The sequence below is a fragment of the Oncorhynchus kisutch genome, linkage group LG1 (assembly GCF_002021735.2).
Source record: "Oncorhynchus kisutch isolate 150728-3 linkage group LG1, Okis_V2, whole genome shotgun sequence".
Taxonomy (NCBI): Eukaryota; Metazoa; Chordata; class Actinopteri; order Salmoniformes; family Salmonidae; genus Oncorhynchus; species Oncorhynchus kisutch.
This window is the reverse complement of record NC_034174.2, coordinates 24,963,804-24,982,500: the sequence shown is the minus strand read 5'-3', so window position 1 is coordinate 24,982,500 and position 18,697 is coordinate 24,963,804. Positions and strand designations below refer to the sequence as shown.

Sequence of the window (18,697 nt, the reverse complement as noted above, 5' to 3'; positions counted from 1 at the left end):
ATCAGAGCAGCAGAATCAATGTCCCGCCCGCCCTTCTCTTTACAGACAGGAAAACTAGCCAGTTATTCAGAGCACACACATGACTGACTCAAAGAGAGCACCGCATGGTTTAGAAACTCTGTTTCTGACTGACATGAGAAAGATGCTTGTTGGCATATTTTTTTCTCCTGATCACTGATAATGACAAAAAATACTTGAATCATAATCGTATCCAGAAAATTGCCCATATTCGCTACGATACTCAATTTGTCAGACTAATTGGCACTCCCCTGAATATCATTACTACATCAAGATAGTAGTCGGTTATAACCATCGATATAATAGACATTACACTCTTATGTGAACGATACTTGTTTCGTTAGCCCCAGATGGGTTGCAGTATTATGTGAGAAATAAAATGTCCTGAGCAGTAAAATATATTGCTTCAAATATAATCACATGAATTCATCTTCACATGATGGTGCATTTTGAATGAGTTACCTGTAGCGTTGGACAGGGTGAGTGACTCCATGGAACCCCTGGGTGTCTGCTCTAGGGGAGTGAGCTGCTCCGTGAAGCTAAGTGCACTGATGGGGTTCCTGCTGCGCCCCATCTGGGGAGGCCCCACCTCCCTGTCCCTCTGGTTCTCCCTCTGGAACACATGCAGACTGACTGAGCGCTTGTCAGAGAAGCCATTGTGGGGTGAGGAGCTGTGGGGTACGTCAATGCTTTGCTGGGGTTTCAGTTTGGGGGGGTAGTAGTTGACTGAGTCCTTGTGGAACCAGTTCTCATTCATAGAGTGGCCCTTCACGGCTGAGATGAGCGGCCTCTTGGGGACACCCGTCTCCTTGGACCTGGGGTCTGGTTGGCTGCCCTGCCCGGGGGAGGTGGAGTTATAAGCAGTCCTGACGTTGTATTGGCTGAGCAGCTGGAGTGGAGTGGGTGTTGCTGTGTGGTCTGATCGGCCCTCGTAGGGGTACGTGTCGCCTCCCTGTCCCTGGCTCTTCCATGCGGGCGGCTCACGGGTCAGACTGGGCGTCTGGCTGGACAGACTCAACAGGTCCATCTGTAAGGAGAGAGGGTCCACCTCGCCCGAAAACCGCCCTGCCTGACCCCTGTTCTTCCCAGCCTTGGAGCTGTGGTGGGGCTCTCGAGTAGAGTGTGTGCTCTGGAAGGCAGAGTCTGAGGAGTCTGACCCGTTAGGCTCACCTCCAAGGCTGCATGAGCGTGAGCAGAAGATTTGTCCCTGTTTGGGCAGGAAGGGGCGACCTAGGAGGGAGCACTTACAGCGGGCACAGCAGAAACAGCCCTCTGTGGCGTGCCAGTGCTGCCCGTCATACGTCATCTGGCCCTGGTCAATGCCTGCGGGAAAGAGCAGAAAGACTTGTTAGCATATAAGCCAAAATGTCCATGAAAAAGTCCCAATACATTTGACTGTTTTGCTCAGTAATGCTTAGGGTCAATGCCTGCAACAGAAAACCCTCAAGACTAATCATTGTAGAAATACTGTTGCTGGGGAATGTGAAAGAGAAAGTGCTATAAGCAGCTAGGCAAATTGAGGCTAATCAAATACAAAACATGAGCTAAATATTCTAGAGGGAGAACTCATATCCGAATCAAAAGATAACGATATCATCCCTAAACTGGATTTAAAAAAAAGTTAAAACTGTAGTAGGAAATTATAAGTAAACTTGAGTGAAGAAAGGCTTTGGGGCTATGACACTTAGCTGAGTTTACTCATTATGTACCATGCCTGGCACTGTATAAACACATTGCATTTGAAGTATGTTTGGAATTGCCGGGGAGAATGGTCCTAGGCTAATGGCTGCCATCTGGTTTCAACGTGTTTTCAATTTATAATCAGTTTTACTCAAATACTTTCTTTATCCTGTATAACAAATAATTACAGAGCTGCATGTCTGTCTGTTGAGGGCCATGCCAGATCACAGCTGGGGATCCTGTTGAGGGATAAACCAGCAGCTCTCTGGACTGGGAGGAACACACAGAGCTTGCACTGGGCCAACTGGTGATACGGTGCTGGGTTTACCCTCCGAAATAAGTTATCCTACTCAGAACAGGGTTGGTTAACCTACCCTGAAAATAATGTGTGAAACATGTATCTGCTGAATACATTTGAAATTGTATTGATTTCACACACTGACCTTTTTCCCCTTTGTGAAAACGGTCTTAAATTCACATAGTCTGTATTTTAAGGACAATACAGTATCTGCATGCCAGTGTTGCATTAAGTCCTACCCACAGTTACTCTCAGCTAAAAGCAGGTCATCTCTGCACCATTGCAAATTTCTCCCTGAAATGTTTCTCCAAGCTAAATCCAGGTCATTCCTCTGTTCTCTATTACCATTACAGAAATCCTTCAGCTGAAAGAGCGTCAGTGAAATCATCTAGCTTTGCATAGGCCAGTGCTCTAGTGCTCAAGAATAGGGTTCACGTATTGGACCTAGGGCCCTGCGTTGGCTCTGATGGATGGGTTGGGTGTGTGGCATACCAATGTGCTCCCCACAGGAGTCACAGTACTCTGCATAGAGGGACTGAAAACAGCTGCAGCAGTAGGGCCGGCCCTCCTTCATGATGTACCGCTGGCCGCCCAGCACTGTCTCACACTCGAAACAGCAGAAGTGCTTCATGTGCCAGTGCCTGCCCTCCGCCTCCGTACACTCGTCCGCAAAGATGATCTAAAGACAGAGAGAGGGAAGAGGGATGGGGAAGGTATCATTTATCATGCTGCTTTTTCTCTGAGGCATGGCCCTTCTCACCCAATTACAGAGAATGACAGGACAAAGACATCAAGGCCTCGCTGCCTGCTGCTGTAGACCTCTCCCTCCTGCATACTGACAGACACGGTCCTACTGTATTACACCACTTTTACAACCCACTCTTTGGGATCATGTGATTGGAGATCTAATTGAAAACAATGCTTAATTATTCCCATATTATAGCAATGTATTTCAAGACAACACCATATAGGTCTCTTCTGTTTACCCATCTCTAAATCATCTATTGTGTTTTGCATGGCAGTTTTATTTTTTTATTTTTTTATTTAACCTTTATTTAACTATGCAAGTCAGATAAGAACAAATTCTTATTTACAATGACTGCCTACCCCGGCCAAACCCTAACCCTTACGACGCTGGGCCAATTGTGTGCCGCTCTATGGGACTCCCAATCACGGCTGGCTGTGATACAGCCTGGAATCGAACCAGGGTCTGTAGTGATACCTCAAGCACTGAGATGAAGTGCCTTAGACCACTGCGCCACTCGGGAGCCCAGTTAGTGTCATAGTATTCAGTATAATATTTGCTGGGAAGGCCTATGAAAGGTTTAGTATCAGAGAGGATTGTGACTGCGTGGGTGTACTGTATGTGTGTTTTGTGCCTGTGGGTGTGTTTAGTGGGGTCTGCACTCACCTCGTCACATGCGGAGCAGCGTGGTTTGAGTCTCTCTGCGTGGTGCCTACCACAGTAGATCTTCCCTTCCTGGTAGAAGTAGATGAGGTCCACCAGCAGCTCGTCACACATGCTGCACACAAAGCAGCCAGGGTGCCAACACACAACGTGGCCCGCCCGCGACGCGAACACTGCAATGTCACCTCCGTTTATCTGCCCCCCACACTGAGAGATGGTCAGAGACAGAGATGGTGGAGGGGAGAGATGGGGGAGGAGAAAGAGACATGGTGGAGGAGAGAGAAAAAGGGAGGAGGGAGAGGATAGGAAGGGGAGAGGAAGATTAGAGGAGAAGAAAGGTACGGGGAGTGGGAATGAGTGGGGTTTGACAGTGAGAGATGGTAGGGAGGGGAGAAAGGAGGGAGATGGAGTGAAGGAGACAGAGTGACAAAGAGAGAAAGGTCAGCGAGTGCAGCAGAGATTTAGAGCGGTGGGAGAAAGAGGGAGAGGAGAAAGTTACAAACAGTAGGGGAAACACAAGACCCTCAAGTATACCATTGGTGAAAGACAGGGTCATAACTTGAATGTGAGGCTCCATTATATGAGCTGCTTTTAAATGTCAGCTGAGCACTTCACGTGGTGAATCACAATAAAAGTGAGAAATGTCACTGGGTACTTAAGATTCTGTTAGATTCTACCACAAAAGAGATGTGCATGTCCTTCACCTTCATAGTCATTTCCTTTGATAACCTGCTAAAGTTTTTTCTTTCTTGTGAGAGATCCCTCATAGTGATGTGACTATACACGTATTTCTATCACATCTCACCAACTATAGCCACTGATGTATAACGTCTACCAGATGTCTGTCCTGCCTCTGCCCTACTCATCATGTGAGTGCACCAGTCCCAGTCTCGCAGGAGTCAGTGTACCTGCTCACAAATCACTCCGGTCATCGTCACAGGAAACGGTCTCACACTGCCGCGGCCCAGATTCTCTCGTTTCCGTTGGTTACTGAAGAGTTTGAGCTCCCGCTTCTCCTCATCGTCCAGAGTGTTACAGTAACGTACCTGGAAAACACACACAGATTGTTAAAATAAATGGCAGCAGAGAAACAGAAACTCTGTAGTTTGTTGTAATTATTAAGCTAGAGACATACGTTACAATGTCACTGTGACAAATTACCCCTTTCCAAAGTCTGTGTGCCCAGGGGCCCGTGAGGCAGGGGGTCTCACCTCATTGTCATGGGGGGGCAGCTGATGGAGGAGCTGTTTGATGCGGTGCTTCTCTCCTGGGCTGTTTACATAGGGCACCTTGTCCTCAGGCAGGGAACTGTAGTACTGATGAACCTGACGGGAGAGAAACAGACTTGTCAGAGCCACCACTACGGTAAGCTGTCAGAGCCACCACTACGGTAAGCTGTCAGAGGCACCACTACGGTAAGCTGTCAGAGCCACCACTACGGTAAGCTGTCAGAGCTGCTAACAGATCGCTGCAGCTGTACACAGCCCATCTGTAAATAACCCAGCCAACCAACTACCTACCTCATCACCATATCGGTTTTTGATTTTCTGCTCTTTTGCACACCAGTATTTCTACTTGCACATCCTCATCTACACATATATAATTACTTCACCACTATGGCCTATTTATTGCCTTACCTCCTTACTCCATTTGTACACACTGTATATATTTTTTTCTATTATGTTATTAACTGTACATTTGTTAATCCAATGTGTAACTCTGTGTTGTTGTTTTTGTCGCTCTGCTTTGCTTTATCTTGTCCAGGTCGCAGTTGTAAATGAGAACTTGTTCTCAACTGGCCTACCTGGTTAAATAAAAGGTGAAATATATATATATATATATATATATTTTTTTTTTATACCAGTGACATGGTACACAGATTAGCCTACAAGTAGCAAATTAACATTTATTGGAATGGTGTAGGCTATTTGAGGAAGGAGAACATTTATATCTGCAGTGTGACCCTAACCCTACCACAAGAACACACATACATGCAGTACATACACACAAGACACACACACATATAAAATCACTTGGATTTATGACCCTCCGATGCAGTCTTATTGGAATCTGGCCTTTTACTCCCTCCCAGCATGTTGACATGAGAATGCAATGCATTACCCCTCGACATCACACACACGAACCGTGTTTGTGTCAGACAGAGGATTCATACTAATCCCACTATTCAAAATGACTGCTACATTCTTTACATTATTATCTTTACAACAATGAACGTCATTCTGGTAGAAATGTATTACAGTCTCTCCATTATAGAGTAACAGGGGGGCAGAACAGAATGGGAGCCAGCGGTCTTCAATTGCGTTGATGTCTGGAGCATCGAGCGCCAGAGGATGGAGCAAAAGAAGGCAAAAGAGAGAGAGAGAGAGCGAGAAGGGGGCCAGCGGTACAGGAGAGGCAAACAATATGTGCTGACCACAGAGCCACAGGCAAGCCCATTTTAATAGCCTATGTACCCAATAAATGGATCTTTGGACTGGAACCTATCGGCTTTGTCCTTGGGTGCGATTCAAAGGGCCTGCTACCACAACAATAAGGATAGCCATGAATAATGAAGAAAGTCTTCTGCATTTAATAAATACAAATATATACACTACCGTTCAAAAGTTGGGTCACTTAGAAATGTCCTTGTTTTTGAAAGAAAAGCTGTTTTATGTCCATTTGATTACAGGCTCAAAATGGCCAGAAACAAATAACTTTCTTCTGAATCTAATCAGTCTATTCTTGTTCTGAGAAATGAAGGCTATTCCATGTGAGAAATGGTCAAGAAACGGAAGACCTCGTACAACGCTGTATGCTTGACTTGGAGTCAACATGGGCCAGCATCCCCGTGGAACTCTTTTGGTACCTTGTAGTCCATGCCCCAACAAATTGAGGCTGTTCTGAGGGCAAAAGGGGTTCAAATTCAATATTAGGAAGATGTTCTTAATGCGTGGTACACTCAGTGTGTGTGTGTGTGTGTACACGTACAGTGGGGCAAAAAAGTATTTAGTCAGTCACCAATTGTGGAAGTTCTCCCACTTAAAAAGATGAGAGGCCTGTAATTCTCATCATAGGTACACTTCAACTATGACAGACAAAATGAGAAAAAATCCATAAAATCACATTGTAGGATTTTTAATGCATTTATTTGCAAATTGAAAATAAGTATTTGGTCACCTACAAACAAGCAAGATTTCTGGCTCTCATAGACCTGTAACTTCTTCTTTAAGAGGCTCCTCTGTCCTCCACTTGTTACCTGTTTGAACTTGTTATCAGTATAAAAGACACCTGTCCACAACCTCAAACAGTCACACTCCAAACTCCACTATGGCCAAGACCAAAGAGCTGTCAAAGGACACCAGAAACAAAATTGTAGACCTGCACCAGGCTGGGAAGACTGAATCTGCAATAGGTAAGCAGCTTGGTTTGAAGAAATCAACTGTGGGAGCAATTATTAGGAAATGGAAGACATACAAGACCACTGATAATCTCCCTCGATCTGGGGCTCCACGCAAGATCTCACCCCGTGGGGTCAAAATGATCACAAGAACGGTGAGCAAAAATCACAGAACCACACGGGGGACCTAGTGAATGACCTGCAGAGAGCTGGGACCAAAGTAACAAAGCCTACCATCAGTAACACACTACGCCGCCAGGGACTCAAATCCTGCAGTGCCAGACGTGTCCCCCTGCTTAAGCCAGTACATGTCCAGGCCGTCTGAAGTTTGCTAGAGAGCATTTGGATGATCCAGAAGAAGATTGGGAGAATGTCATATGGTCAGATGAAACCAAAATATAACTTTTTGGTAAAAACTCAACTTGTCGTGTTTGGAGGACAAAGAATGCTGAGTTGCATCCAAAGAACACCATACCTACTGTGAAGCATGGGGGTGGAAACATGCTTTGGGGCTGTTTTTCTGCAAAGGGACCAGGACGACTGATCCGTGTAAAGGAAAGAATGAATGGGGCCATGTATCGTAGGATTTTGAGTGAAAACCTCCTTCCATCAGCAAGGGCATTGAATGTATGTATGTATATATAGCCTCTGGATTATCTATAATCTCTGATGTCGAAATGTATACCCAAACACACTACAACATGTTCTATGACAGCTGGAAACAGTCTGTGATTCTTGGAAATAAAACTAGGTGCATGTTTATTGTGGGTTAGTCTTTTAACTTTTATTCATGTCCAGGGTGAAACATCCCCCTTTTATAAGTGTGTTCTGCTTTAAGTGCAACTCAATTCCTCTGGTTGTGTTTTGGTTGGCTTGGCTCGGGTCGACAAGGGATAGGGAATCACAGAAGCGGCTCAGGGATCCTTGCATATTTCATGAAACAAAACTGTGGTCAAGCCCTGATAAATCAGAGAACACACAGACACACACCCACGAAGACCAAGCCCTGATAAATCACTGAACACACAGACACACACACCCACAGTGACCAAGCCCTGATAAATCACTGAACACACGTCCAACAACAACCACTGGCCTATACACTTGAGGCCCAACACACACACTGTGGTAGAGATGTGTGGAGCAGGACACACATCCACACTCCCCAAAGCCAGTTAGGACGAGCAGATTAGGATAATAATAGTAATCAGGGGCATGGAAACAGATTAAATCTGCTTTCTAATTGTATGGAGAATGTATTACTTTTAAAGGGTAAATCAAATGGCAGGGTTTTGGGGTTTATTTTGGAAACCAACAGAACAGAGTCCACCCCCCACACCTGTTTTTCATCGCTGTTCACTGGCAAGACTGACCGCGTTTAGGACACAATCAAAGTCCAGTCCTGAAACATGCAACAGTGAGCGTTTATTGGACATACCATACTTTAACAAAACACCATTGCAACAGCCCATCACGCATGAAGGAAGGACAGGTAAGGAACAAGAAGGCCCGCACACTGTTAAAGCTCCCAAATCGCAACTTTATTGACAACAGTATGATCCGAAACGGATCTTCGTCAGGTCAAGACGGAAGGACTGCCATTCCAAAGTACAATGAATGGTAACAGGCTGCCATTTCCATCAACGTGAGTGTAGACATGGTCTTTACAGCTACAAAAACAATGAAATAGTCAAAGCTTTTTGGTTTAATTTCCTCTTGGATGAGCAGGCAGATTCTTCCTCGTCTCTTGTGACACAAGGTAAAAGCAACGGGAGACAGACTGCGTGATCTGCCTTTCCAACAACAGAGAGACATCAGTAACGGCTGCTTAGTAACATATTTGGCCTGAACTTCCCTGTATCCTGGCAATGTCCTGACATTTTATTAGCTCTGACATCAAGGGAGAGAGTGTATATTGGCTGGACCTTCCTGAGGCCAGAACCAATAACTTCTCAGCACAGTCAATAATGGCAGTCTTATAAAAATAAGAACTTGTAGTTGAAATGCAGCCGAGAATCCTTCAGTTTCACATTACCAATACAATTTCATATCATTGCAGAGCAAGGGGAAAACATGTTTAGCGGAAACACTGTTTGATGGAATGGCTCCCACTGTCTTTGTGGAAAATATGTTACAGAATGGTGACTTGACACCAGTTGAGACTGAATAGGATGCTCCTCTTCCTGACAGAGCAGTGGGACTGGGTCACTGAGGAGAAACCTAAACCAGGAGCTCAGATTCTACAGATTAACTGGTCTCTCTCTCTCTCGCTCTCTCTCTCTCTCTCTCTCTCTCTCGCTCTCTCTCTCTCTCTCTCGCTCTCTCTCTCTCGCTCTCTCTCCTGACTTGAATGTCAGGTTGGGGAAAGCTCAACTGTATACCTGGATACTCAATGTACATATGTAACCAGCAGCAAATCCTGCAAAATATAGCCTTTTCCCTCAATGCAAATCCACTCCTATAACTGCAACACGCCCAATCTTATTGCCCTACTGCTTTAGAAATCTATCAGTCAGTCTATCCTTGCCGGGCTCCATTTTGGCAGGCTGGTGTTGAGCTGCTTTTAAAAGGGTGCTTAATTGACTGGCGGTCACATGTGACTCTTGGGGATGAAAAATGGCGGTGCTCAGCCTTGGGCGACTGAAATGGGGGACTAGTTAACAGAATATTGACCACCCGATTGCACAAGCAATAAGGCTTCCTTTCAGTTCATCAAGAAAATGAAACTCACATCTATAAAAAGGTTTTATTGTCCAATAACAAGCACACACACACACCTTCGGTACACAAGAGCCTTGTAAAGATGGTTTCTTGGATGCTCACAGGGCATGTAATATATTTCTGCATATCCCAGCTTAACAGAGTCAACAATGGGCTTGTGAAATCACGAGTAAACAGTTTGCAAGCAGAATTAATGAGATACTCACTCAACCACTGGCATCATATAATCCTTGTAAACCTATCAGCTTACTTGAACACCACACACGCAATATAAGATGGCAAGTAGAACTATAATCCAACACAGAGGAGATGGAATAGTGAAAGCAAACCATACTCCTTTTTGAGTCCCCGGTGTGTGTGTGTCTATCATACCTGTTCAGGTTTGAGCCCCGGGGGCACCCAGGCATACTCCTCCAGTGCGCAGCCTGAGTCGTCATCTGAGGTGGAGTTCCTCTGGAAGTCATACATCAGCTTAGTGATGGTCTTCTCCATCTCCAGAGGCATGGCCGTCACCACATGCTCCTCACGGTGGCACTTACAGTGGACACAGATGTTCCTACAGGACACAGGGACAAAGCAGAAGTCAGTTATCAAAGCTTACAGTGGACACAGATCTTTCTACAGGACACTGGGACAGCGAGCTGAGGTCAGTGATAAGATACCAAAGCTAACATTGAGTGGACATGTCTTTTCTTCAGGAAGAATAGAAAAGTGAGAAACTGTTATCCCATAGTCCAAGCTTAGTGATATAAAACACTGTTAGCAACCAACCAGGACTTATGCCTTGTACGTATGGCAAAATGTGGGTTGAGTTCAGACCTCTCTCGATGTCCATCTTTGTTTTGAGGGGTTTCCATTGTAAAGCAACAAAGCATGTGAAATCTAATCTCCATGGCAACAAAGCATGTGAAATCTAATCTCCTTGGCAATGAAGTATGTGAAATCTAAACTCCACACAGTTCAAGGGCCAGGGTTCACATGTTTTACAGAGAGAGCAGGATCTCAGAGACATTCTAGGTCCCACAATCCTCTAGGTAACACCAGTGAGGACATAACGACAAACAGGTTAGGGAAATGATTCGCCGAGCTACTGACAGTGATGGAAATCAGTACTGTAAATACACATTTCTCCTCCTGTCTTTACAAGGTTAGCTTCAAGCGGTTTCAGATGCTCAAACAGGATAAAAATCTGTTCTCATTAATCAAGAACCATGCAACAGATTAACAGACCCACACAAGGTATCTGTTTGTTCGCATACAGAACAAGGTTTGCAAATGTTTGTAAGAGTGTGGCGCTTCCGTTTTGATGTCCATTCCAATTTAGGTATAATACATGTGACTAGAGCCTTTTTTCACCCTCACCCTTTAAAACAGAATAAACTCAAGTTGTGTACTAGGCCACACACACACACACAGTGAAACTCTGTCCAGGCAGCAGACCCTGTAACCGTTGGACACAGAGGGAGGCCCGCGGGTCGTATCCACTGACTTCTACTGCCCCCCAGGTAGCCAATCAAAAACAAATTAAAAGTTTATTGGTCACGTACACAGTTTAGCAGATGTTAAAGCGTGTGCAGGGAAATGCTTTTGTTACTAGTGCCTAACAACGCAATAAAATGTCAAATAATTACACAAATAATCACGAAATGTCGTAACTAATCCAATTAACAAGCCAAATAGCACTGTAAAATTAATCCAAATATAGTCTATACATATATACACCAGATGAACCTACACAAGATATACTAAGAATGATATGTACAGAAGTAGATATAGAGTGAGCTATGTCAAGAATCCAGTATATAAATAAATATGTGGTGTGTATAAACGGTGTAACTAAAATAGTAGAAATATTAGAAAGAGTAATGTCAAGAATTATTTCGACATATTTAAATACACAGTACAAAACACCATGGCAAAATGGACGGAATTGCAGGAAATTAGCTTCCAGAACAGAGTCTGGAATATAAATGTGTGTAAATGGTGTATAGCAGTGGCGGTCAGTGCCGTTTAAGATGAGGGAGGCCGATTTTTTTAAATGAACATGGCCTTTTTTCTACTAGAGCATATTGGATGACTGTCATTCATATTTCATTCACCCTGCTCAATGTAACATTGATAGGTTTAAGATACAACATGATACTAAACATTTTCCTATACCCATCATAATGTTGCTATTGCTAATCTAGGGTGTAATTAGTCCAACAGTTGCAATTGAGAGTTTCTATTGGACAAATTCAGGTAAGTTTATCCCCTTCCTTCCGTTTAAGAATAGTTTTTCTACAGAATCGGTGGAAGGAATACATCCTTGATCACCACAAACACAGTTCATTTTCATAGCAGCCACATACAAACAGCACAATCATTTGCTTGTTGTAGAATTCATTCTCGGACCTTCTCATCCTCTCACCTTTTCCCTTTGCTTGCGTACTTCAGTGTACAATACAACAGCTGTCTGTGACGAAGTAACAAAAAAAAACAAGACAACCCTTCATACCATAACCGCTATCTGCTACACACAGCCAACATCGTTGTAACTAGAGGTCGACCGATTATGATTTCACAATGCCGATACCGATTATTGGAGGACCGAAAAAAGCTGATACCGATTAAAATCGGCCGATTTTTATATATATATATATTTGTAATAATGACAATGAACATTTATTTGAACTTAATATAATACATAAATAAAATCTATTTGGTCTCAAATAAATATTGAAACATGTTTCATTTGGTTTAAATAATTCAAAAACAAAGTATTGGAGAAGAAAGTAAATGTGCAATATGTGCCATGTAAAAAGCTCATGTTTAAGTTCCTTGCTCAGAACATACAGTTGAAGTCAGAAGTTTACATACACTTAGGTTGGAGTCATTAAAACTCGTTTTTCAACCAGTCCACAAATTTCTTTTTAACAAACTATAGTTTTGGCAAGTCGGTTAGGAAATTTGTGCATGACACAAGTCATTTTACAACAATTGTTTACAGACAGATTATTTCACTATCACAATTCCATTGGGTCAGAAGTTTACATACACTAAGTTGACTGTGCCTTTAAACAGATTGGAAAATTACACAAATTTATGCCATGGCTTTAGAAGCTTCTGATAGGCTAATTCACATCATTTGAGGCTAATTGACAACATTTGAGTCATTTGGAGGTGTACCTGTGGATGTATTTCAAGGCATACCTTCAAACTCAGTGCCTCTGCTTGACATCATGGGAAAATCAAAAGAAATAAGCCAAGACCTCAGAATTTTTTTGTAGACATCCACAAGTCTGGTTCATCATTGGGAGAAATTTCCAAACGCCTGAAGGTACCACGTTCATCTGTACAAACAATAGTACGCCAGTATAAACACCATGGGACCAGCTGTCAGAATGTGTCTCCTTCCTGAGCAGTATGTCTCCTAGAGATGAATGTACTTAGGTGCAAAAAGTACAAATCAATCCCAGAACAACAGCAAAGGACCTTGTGAAGATGCTGAAGGAAACAGGTACAAAAGTATCTATATCCAAAGTAAAAACAAGTCAAATATGGACATAACCTGAAAGGCCACTTAGCAAGGAAGAAGCCACTGCTCCAAAACCGACATAAAAAAGCCAGACTACGGTTTGCAACTGCACATGGGGACAAAGATCAAACTTTTTGGAGAAATGTCCTCTGGTCTGATGAAAAAAAAAGAAAGAATTGTTTGACCATAATGACCATCGTTATGTTTGGAGGAAAAAGGGGGAGGCTTGCAAGCCGAAGAACACCATCCCAACCGTGAAGCATCATGTTGTGGGAGTGCTTTGCTGCAGGAGGGACTGGTGCACTTCACAAAATAGACGGCATCATGAGGATGGAAAATTGGGGATATATTGAAGCAACATTACAAGACATCGGTCAGGAAGTTAAAGCTTGGTCGCAAATGGGTCTTCCAAATGGGCAATGACCCCAAGCATACCACCAAAGTTGTGGCAAAATGGCTTAAGGACAACAAATCAAGGTTTTGGAGTGGCCATTACAAAGCCCTGACCTCAATCCTATAGAAAATGTGTGGGCAGAATTGAAAAAGCATGTGCAAGCAAAGAGGCCTACAAACCAGACTCAGTTACACCAGCTCTGTCAGGAGGAATGGGCCAAAATTCATCCAACTTATTGTGGGAAGCTTGTGCTACCCGAAATGTTTGACCCAAGTTAAACAATTTAAAAGGCGATGCTACCAAATACTAATTGAGTGCATGTAAATCTCTCTTTCGCTCTCAGTTCGTATTGCAAGAGCTCTGATGGGTTGGAGGACATCCTCCAGAAGTTGAGATGACTCCTGTGTAAGTCTATGGAAGGGGGCAAGAACTGTGAGCTTCCTAGGCTTTGTATTGAAGTCAATGTATCCAGAGGAGGACGGAAGCTAGCTGTCCTCCAGCTACACCATGGTTCTACCCCAGAGAGCGCTGTTGAGGCTACTGTAGACTTTCATTGCAAAACAGTGTGTTCTAATCAATGATTTGGCAACATGTGAATATATTTAGTATAGTTTTTTCTAAATATTACAACTTCGTTTCACTATTTTAATATTTATGAAATTCAATGAAGAGGATGGTCCTCCCCTACCTCCTCTGAGGAGCCTCCACTGGTGTATAGCGACAGTATGTGATTAGAAAAGGTGTACAGCAGTAGTTACAGCCTTCAAAAAGTATTCATATCCCTGGACTTATTCCACATTTTGTTGTGTTACAGCCTGAATTCAAAATAGATTCAAAAACATTAAGTTCTCACCCATCTACAGATAATATCCCGTAATGACAAAGTGGAAACATTTGTAGAAATTTGTGCAAACGTATTTCAAATTAAATACAGGAATACCTCATTTACATAAGTATTCAGAGCCCTGAGTCAATACTTTGTACAAACACCTTTGGCAGTGATTACAGCTGTGATACCTTCTGGGTGAGTCTCTAAGAATTTTCCACACCAAGATTGTACAACTTTTTCCCATTTTTCTTTTCAAATTCTTCAAGCGCTGTCAAACGAGTTCCAGATCAATTGCTAGACAGCCATTTTCAGGTCTTTCCATAGATTTTCAAGTAGATTTAATTAAGAACTAACTTAGCCATTAAGGAACTGTCTATTTGGCAAGCAACTCCAGTGTAGATTTGGCTTTGTGTTTTAGGTTATTGTCCTGTTGAAAGGTGAATTCATCTCCCAGTGTCTGGTGGAAAGCAGACAACCAGGTTATCCTCTAGGATTTTGCCTGTGCTTAGCGCCATTCCCTTTATTTTTTAAGTCGATTATAAGCATACCCCTAACATGATGCAGCCATCACTATGCTTGGAAATATGGATAGTGGTCCTCAGTAATGTGCTGTATTGGAATTGCCACAAACATAACACTTTGTATTCAGGACAAAAAACGTATTGCTTTGTCACATTCTTTGCAGTATTACTTTAGTTCTTTGTTGCAAACAGGATGTATGTTTTGGAATATTTTTATTCTGTAAATGCTTTCTTCCATTCACTCTGTCAATTTAGGTTAGTTTTGTGGAGTAACTACAATGTTGTTGATCCATCCTCAGTTTTCTCCTAATACAACCATTAAACTCTGACTGTTTTAAAGCCACCATTGGCCTAACGGTGAAATCCCTGAGAGATGTCCTTCCTAGCTGTCAACTGAGTTAGGAAGGATTCCTGTATCTTTGCAGTGACTGGGAACATTAATACACCATCCAAAGTATAATTAATAACTTCACCATGCTAAAAGGGATATTCAATGTCAGATTTGTTTACTTGTACCCATCTACCAATAGGTGCCCATTTGAAAGGCATTGGGAAATCTTCCTGGTCTTTGTGGTTGAATCTGTGTTCACTACTCGACTGAGGGCCCTTACAGATAATTGTGTGCGGGGTACAGAGATAGGGTAGTAATTAAAAAATAATATATTAAACATTATTATTGCACACAGAGTGGGTCCATGCAACTTATTATGTGACTTGTTAAGCACATTTTTAGTCTTGAACTTATTTAGGATTGCCATAAAAGGGCTTGATTACTTACTGACTCAAGACATTTCAGATTTTTAATTTGTAATTTATTTGTAAATTACCCTTTGACATTATGGGGTATTGTGTGTAGGCCATTGACACAAAATCTAAATGTAATCCATTTTAAATTCAGGCAGTAACACAACAAAATGTGGAGAAAGTCAAGGGGTGTGAATCCTTTCTGAAGGCAATACAGTATATACTAGAATACAGTATATACATATAAAGTGTGTAAAACAGTATGTAAACATTATTAAAGTGACCAGTGTCCAATGACTATGTACATAGGGCAGCAGTCTCTAAGGTGCAGAGTAGAGTACCGGATGGTACCCGGCTAGTGACATGTCTAAGGTTCAGGGCAGGGTACTCCACCCCATTACACAGACAGATGCCCGGTGGGCAGCACAGGATAAGGTACAGGAGCTTAGACTTCTTTGACGGAAAGATAGAGACAGAGAGACTCTTACATGCAAACCTCACCGGCCGCGTGCGTGAGCGTTGCAAAATTCATTTACACACGTTATTCAGTCCTTTCTCCCACACCGCTTGCGCACATAAACGAGTGTCTGTGTAGCCAGGCCCTAAAATAGAACTTGATTATGCAAGTCCCCTCATTATTGGATATCAGGAAGATACAAACCCACATGGATGCTTGAAAGACAAACGAGGAGAGCAACAGCTAGCTGACTAAATATCCATGGATGTTTCATGTGTGTTTCAACCTGCCCCCAAATTAACATAATATACAAGTGCTTGACCTGGACTGAAATAGGGACTGGTATTCATTTTGGGTGCCAGTATTGTTTACATATAGGTGCATGAGCTCCACAATACATTTGAGCTAATGTTCTATAAAAGGAATAGGAGCTTAATTAAGCAGTAGAAATTTGAGGTGCCGGTACTCAGCTCCAGTGAGCACCTGTCCAAGTCAAGCATTGGTTAAATAAACTAGTGATGCATGGCTGGGGACCACTACATAAATCTCTGCTTCTTCACTACCCTTGGGCAAGGGCAATCTACCTGATCTCCTGGAGGTGATTGGCTTCAGAGCAGTGTGCATGAATATTAAATCAACATATGAATGAATACTGAAATGCCAAGACATCTCATCTATGAATATTGATGGGAGCGGAAAGTAGTACATGGAGCCAGGCCTCGGTTTGCAGACTAAGTCATCAGCTCTCTGACAACCAGCCCGTCCATACAGGAGAGGGAGAATTAAACAGCCCATCCTAGCGGTGGGACACCTAGCCTGGGGCTACAGAGTCCTCTCATTACAATACAGCAGTTCTCCATCATTACTAATGGATGTGGGATTAGAGACACATGTACGTACGTACACACACACTGTACAAAAAATCTAGTTGTTTCAACTAATTATTATTAAATTGACTGATTCCAGTCTTTTTAGTTTCCTCAACTTTTCGATCAAAGTGTTTATTTTTTATTTTGATTGAATATTAAAACATACAATCTACTTGCAGTGAACATTTACATTACATTCACTCATCAAACAGACTCCCATCCAGAGCGGCCCACAGAAGCAACCAGGGTCAACGCCCTGCCCAAGGGCACATTTAAAGATCTCCCACAAGGTCAAAACATGGACCCGAACCAACCACCTATCCGCCACATAAATCATAACAGCAAGGCCAACTGAATACGTTTGAGTGCATGTATGGCACTATTTACAAAGTAAATCTCAGTTCTGTTAAAAGTACACTCAAGTAAAACTATTTTATTTATCATAGTGATTAACATTAACACATAGTAATATGCCCCACTAACATTAGACAACTATACAGAAAACCTTTATATTGCTGAAATAAGTCAATCAAATCAATAGTCCGATTAACTGATAATTGACACAGACATGGTGGCAAAGCAGGAAGATCCCAGGTGAGGACGTGTTGAATAGTAATTACTGTATACATGCACAATGTAATCATGTTGGTCAAATATGTAAGTTTAAAACATTGTATGTCAAAGCACCGTCTGTGTGTAACTAGTCCCACAGCCATTTTTTTATGAAGATACCAAAATAATCATATCTAGTTGAATGAACATATGAGTCAAGTTGAGCAAACACATCATTTTAAGTTAACTTAATTTGTGCCGAAGTTCTCTTAAGTTGGAGTCTGCGCCAACTAAAAATGTTAAGTTCAGGTAACACTGACCGAAAAGTAGAACCAGTGGAACCAGTGACTTAATCGTTTTACAGTATGCACATATATGCACACACACCAACATACTAAATGTACGTTAGAACACGGAGAGATGATTCAGAGGGTACAAAAACATGACAAATAAAATAGAAAAAAACCATTACACACACATCTCCCACTCCTTTACATGCAAGGGGCTCATTCTGCCTTTGGGTGGAGAACAGGCTTGGAGATAGGGGTTTAAATATAGCCTGGAGGAGTACATTGGGCATGGGGGAGAGTATTTCACACTGCATTCCCTGAGTGTCTCTGTTTTAAAATGATACAGACAGAGGCCTTATAAACACCAACCCAATTGTTATCATTGTCTTTGAACTGGACATGGGAGCACGAGGGTTGGAGTCCCATGGGACCCATGAGCCTGTCTCTCTCCAGATGTATAGGGCCATCATAGAGTGATTCACCTTCTGATCTCCCTGCATCAGGATTGGCAGAGATATGCCCAGGGCCTAAGCCCCTGATTTACAACAAGGTGCACATCACTGGGATTTCTATCCTGAAACAATACCCCATGTTACACTGGTCATCTACATGACTTCAATACAAGTCAAGTATATAACCAACGCCTTCTAAAAAATACTCCACAAAGTAAAAGGTAAGAAAATGAAAGAAATGAAGTAGACTGGCCTTTCCTCTCCTGGGGCAGATAAAGCCTCCCATGGTCAGAGCGGAACACCGCAGGAAGCTTCTAATGACTGGAAGGTATCTAGGTGGACAGTAATCGCTGAGACTGTGATGTAAGCAGACAATCAGTCACCACCACAGTGTTAATCATTGCATTGCTCCTCTACATCACCCTGGCAACAGCCAAGTTAAACAGCTACACTCTGACACACTGCACAGTCAGTCAGTTGACACACCAACCCGTAAAGACCCTGTCCACTGGTGAAGCTAACGCCCAAGAAATGACTGACCCACACACAG

The 18,697-nt window shown here is 42.7% G+C and overlaps 1 protein-coding gene across 5 annotated transcripts in view; it reads right to left on the bottom strand.

The window, feature by feature from the left end:
* The window catches only part of prickle2b (prickle homolog 2b), a 104,044-nt gene that overhangs the window by 2,352 nt on the left and 82,995 nt on the right, over nt 1–18,697 (bottom strand). For 4 of the 5 annotated variants that reach the window (XM_031805484.1, XM_020491545.2, XM_020491561.2 and 1 more), the window contains 6 exons: nt 9,895–10,078; nt 4,616–4,729; nt 4,313–4,450; nt 3,408–3,611; nt 2,489–2,675; nt 481–1,341 (listed from right to left, as the gene is read on the bottom strand). In XM_031805484.1, coding sequence (XP_031661344.1) covers nt 481–1,341; nt 2,489–2,675; nt 3,408–3,611; nt 4,313–4,450; nt 4,616–4,729; nt 9,895–10,026 — 1,636 coding nt within the window. In that variant the 5' untranslated portion in view covers nt 10,027–10,078. Of the gene's footprint in view, nt 1–480; nt 1,342–2,488; nt 2,676–3,407; nt 3,612–4,312; nt 4,451–4,565; nt 4,730–9,894; nt 10,079–18,697 lie in introns of those variants that run through there. The other variant, XM_031805650.1, reaches the window with a different exon arrangement.